At 45.4% G+C, this 3,622-nt stretch overlaps 1 protein-coding gene across 2 annotated transcripts; it reads right to left on the bottom strand.

Moving 5' to 3' along the window:
* Nucleotides 1-785: 785 nt before the first annotated feature.
* On the bottom strand, nucleotides 786-2,284 carry LOC103996780 (heavy metal-associated isoprenylated plant protein 35). 2 transcript variants are annotated; one of them, XM_009417779.3, is made up of 3 exons: nucleotides 1,976-2,284; nucleotides 1,798-1,873; nucleotides 786-1,722 (listed from the first exon to the last, which is right to left on the bottom strand). In XM_009417779.3, exons 1-3 carry the CDS (start codon nucleotides 2,006-2,008, stop codon nucleotides 953-955), a joined length of 879 nt encoding a protein of 292 aa, XP_009416054.2. In that variant the 5' UTR covers nucleotides 2,009-2,284; the 3' UTR covers nucleotides 786-952. The 2 variants fall into 2 exon arrangements, with proteins under 2 accessions (XP_009416054.2, XP_009416045.2); XM_009417770.3 differs by having other exon boundaries at nucleotides 1,970-2,197.
* Between the last annotated feature and the right edge of the window lie 1,338 nt (nucleotides 2,285-3,622).

The following is a 3,622-nucleotide window of genomic DNA, read 5'->3' on the forward strand; positions in this document are numbered from 1 at the left end:
CTCCTAAGAGATACACAAACACCATAAGCTTTGTCCTCTCCTCGTGAAACAGCTCTGCATCGGTCTTATACTTTTGTTTCTTCCGTAGAAACTGTGTTTGACATCTCAACCAGAAGAATATTATATGATACATAAAGCAATAGAAAGAATCAGATGCAGTTCACAGAGACGCATCCAACTGCTGGTAATCAAAATCCAAGGCATTATACCCTATAAGTGCTTACAGAAATCCCTATCACACAGATTTTCTTCAGTCAAATTATATTTTAATCTGCCGGCAAAAGAAGAATGAATCAGCAGACACGCCAAGAAGACGATCGTAGCAGAATTCTCTTATGTTGTTTGGATGACGTTCTACAGATAGTTTAATAGCAGAGGGGCATATCATCAAGACGACGATCAACACCACCATGCATCAAATCTATGCCCCTATCCATAACGAGGGGTCATTTGCCCTCGCCCTTCCGTGAATGAACTCTCAGTGAACTGCTGAGATCAAGCGCAGGTTGGTTAGCGGATAGGCATCAGCATGTCCATATCTACGTTTGGACTCCACGATCTGAGATGTTAGAGAGTCAGCATAGCCAGCAGATGTGAAGAAGTCATCTTCTCCCCTGTTAGGTTTTGATCATGCATTTTTAGTGCTGTCAACCTAAGCATGATTGAGGAATATTCAATGCCTACTCTGCTTTGTCTTCACCTTTCTGTCACCCATCCACGATGATGGCCTAAAGAATGCACGAGTTGCAGGCCATTCAAAAGGTTTGCGGTTCCACCCACAGGTCTGCAAGCAACCACATGCGGTCCTCTCAGATTCCATTAGGTAATGATGGCAATTGGAACAGAAAACTTGGCACGAGAGAAAGAACCGATTAGAAGCATAGATATTGAGAGCAAATCTAAAGTATTGCTCTCGATCGGACAGAGGTTACATGATGAGAACCGCATGGCATCACATAATACTGCAAGAATTGGGGTTCTCATCGCTGAACATGCTGTTGTATGGGTCTGGGTGCTGCACTGGAGCCGATGAGTTAGCGTCGAGATTGCTGTAGAAGTATTCCGGCGGGGGAGGATATGAATACATGTAACCCTGCGACGCTGGCTGCATTGGCGAAACATAGTAGGATTGGCTGATGCTTGGCTGTGCCGTGTTGTAGCTCATGATGTACGCCGGCTGCGGCGGAAACGCCGGGTGAGAGTTGCTTTCACCTCTGACATCAGAGTCGTCGATGCCGAGTCGTACGTTGCTGTCTTTCTCAGCCCTCTTCTCGCCGCCGCCGCTGTGGCCACCATTATTAGTAGCTTCTTTGCTCGCAGGAGCCTTCTCGGCACTGTCGACGGTCGTTTCGGCAGGTGGTTTGGAGATCTCAGCGGTTTTTTCACCGGCTTTTGCGACCTCTTTGCTCGTGTTATCTGCGGTTTTAGCTTTGGTTTCCTTGGTCTCGGAGACAGATCTGTTGTCCGCCACAGGTTTATCAGCATCCCCGCGCTTTGCTGCGGCGGGAGAGGGAGCGGTGCTTTTAGAGGACTCTTTGCTCTCGTCCTTGAGACTGACATCGTTTTTGCCGTGGTGAAAGAACTGGTGACTCGGTTTCTTGTCGAGCCAGAGCTCGGCATGCTTCCCAGACTTCTTCAGCTTAGCTATCAGAGCTTGGGGATCTAAAGGGGCCTTGACGGTCACCTTGTTCTGCCTGGCATCAATCTCGATCTCATCAACACCTACGAAAAAGGCTCATATAAAGCCCGACAGGATGAAGAAATCGAACAAAAGGTTGAGCTCTTTCTTCTCTCTACCTTTAATTTTGCTGAGGATTTTGTACACCTTCTTCTTGCATCCTTCGCAGTGGATAGAGACCTTCAACACCGAAACCTGCAGAACCAAAAGATTAGATTCTACATGCTCAAGCAAACAGTCCTTTAAATGTCGACCACAAGATACGATGGAAAAGAGAGTGTAGTAGCAGACCGAAACCTTGTTTTTGATGGCTTCTCCTTCTGACGTCATCGAGAAATTTGCCTGCAGAGAGGGGAATGATGAACTCGGGACGAATCAGCAAGAGTTAGAGAAGAAGCACGAGAGAGACAAGCGATGGCTGTCGAGAGAAACAACCAAAAAGGATAAGAAGTGGGTTAAGTGTCTTGCGATGGATTGCAAGGGGGAAGGCGAGATTGGCTTTGGGAGATTACAGAAAGCCACTGGTTCTCTTTTATAATTGGATTAAAAGCTCCTCCACCGGTTGGGCTGACGAAGCCATGATGAAAGATTGACCAATTTGGTGGCTGAGGCCCCCCATGTGTTCATAGTTTTGAAGGATGATCACGACGCCACTAAGTTTAATATTGTGTCTCTTCTTTGATGCGATGAAAATTTGCTTGAATTAGTTTGCTGCATATTATCAATAAAAATAACGAGTCAATTATTGTATCAGGAGAACTCGTGACGACGGAACAGTATCAGCGACACTCATCGGTGAAGAGTCAACTATCGATCGATCAACATTGGCTTCGCAATCAGATCTTTTCCTGCCTCATTTTGCACGCGGAGAGACGGACAAAGAGGTTGACGGAGGCGTAATCATTCGTGCGAGCCACTCTGTTCGAAGTCCATTCGAGCCGATCGCACGAGAGTCGTGTATCATTTGTCCATCGGTTCTCGGTGGAACGGCACTCGTTGACGCCGAGAAGTTGGTACGAAAGCAAATATGATCCACTCGTGCAAAACGATTTCTTTTGTTTTGGTGATTATACATATTTCTTTTTGCAGAGTCGTAATATACTTGGAAACCATATTGAATATTAAAATAAGTGAGTACAAGAATATCCGGGAGTTCCAACAGCCCATAAATATTAAACATCCACAAAGTACTGTTAGATTTGATTTAAATGGAGCAACTATCATTAATCTCTAATGATCATCTTGACATGCGAATGAATCATGAAGACTCAAACCGATGATTATTGATACGAAACACATCGACGATCAATCATCATTCGACATCTATCGTCACATCGGAGGAAAAAGGTTCCGATCACCCTTCACATGTCTGCCCCCATGGACAATAGTCCAAGGGAGGCTATTTAGGCTTATCTTTTTTCTATCATCCACGTGGATAAAATATCAAAAAGGAACGTTGGGATAATTATAGGTTATCCACTCCATGGACTAGGTATAAAAGCTAACCCTCGACACCGTGTCGAGAGACTCTTTTTTCAAAAAAAATCCATACCTAAAAAAGATCTCGAAGTGACTCAAACATCGAAGGGACTGGGTCGAGAAACTTCTCCCGATATTGGTCCTAGTATAGATGGTGCCTTGGGAGCTCGACCCCCCCACCTCAGAGCCACTTCGGACACTCATACACCTTCGAGTTTGGACCACGTCGGGTTGACTCAAACGTTGACGATGGTTTCCCCTAATATTTTCACACTAGAGGAAAAGCCTGATGTCATAGGAATGCCCGTCCATCAACCCTCTCAATGAATGCTCCGATGACGAGGCTCTGCCTTCGACCCATAACACTTTTACTCATGGAGGACAATTGTCATCCTTCCCATATGTGGATATGTCCACTTTAGCGTAAATACTAATGTGGTACTGGTGTTTGTTCAATGATCCAAG

This window comes from Musa acuminata, chromosome BXJ3-1 (genome assembly GCF_036884655.1).
Source record: "Musa acuminata AAA Group cultivar baxijiao chromosome BXJ3-1, Cavendish_Baxijiao_AAA, whole genome shotgun sequence".
Classification (NCBI taxonomy): Eukaryota; Viridiplantae; Streptophyta; class Magnoliopsida; order Zingiberales; family Musaceae; genus Musa; species Musa acuminata.

Excerpts from the sequence above, each read along its gene's own strand:
- LOC103996780 (XM_009417770.3), bottom strand. The coding sequence starts at position 2,008 with ATGACGTCAGAAGGAGAAGCCATCAAAAACAAGGTTTCG. Across the intron at positions 1,874-1,969 it reads CCATCAAAAACAAGGTTTCG|GTTTCGGTGTTGAAGGTCTC; the intron begins GTCTGCTACTAC and ends TTGGTTCTGCAG. Across the intron at positions 1,723-1,797 it reads AATCCTCAGCAAAATTAAAG|GTGTTGATGAGATCGAGATT; the intron begins GTAGAGAGAAGA and ends CCTTTTTCGTAG.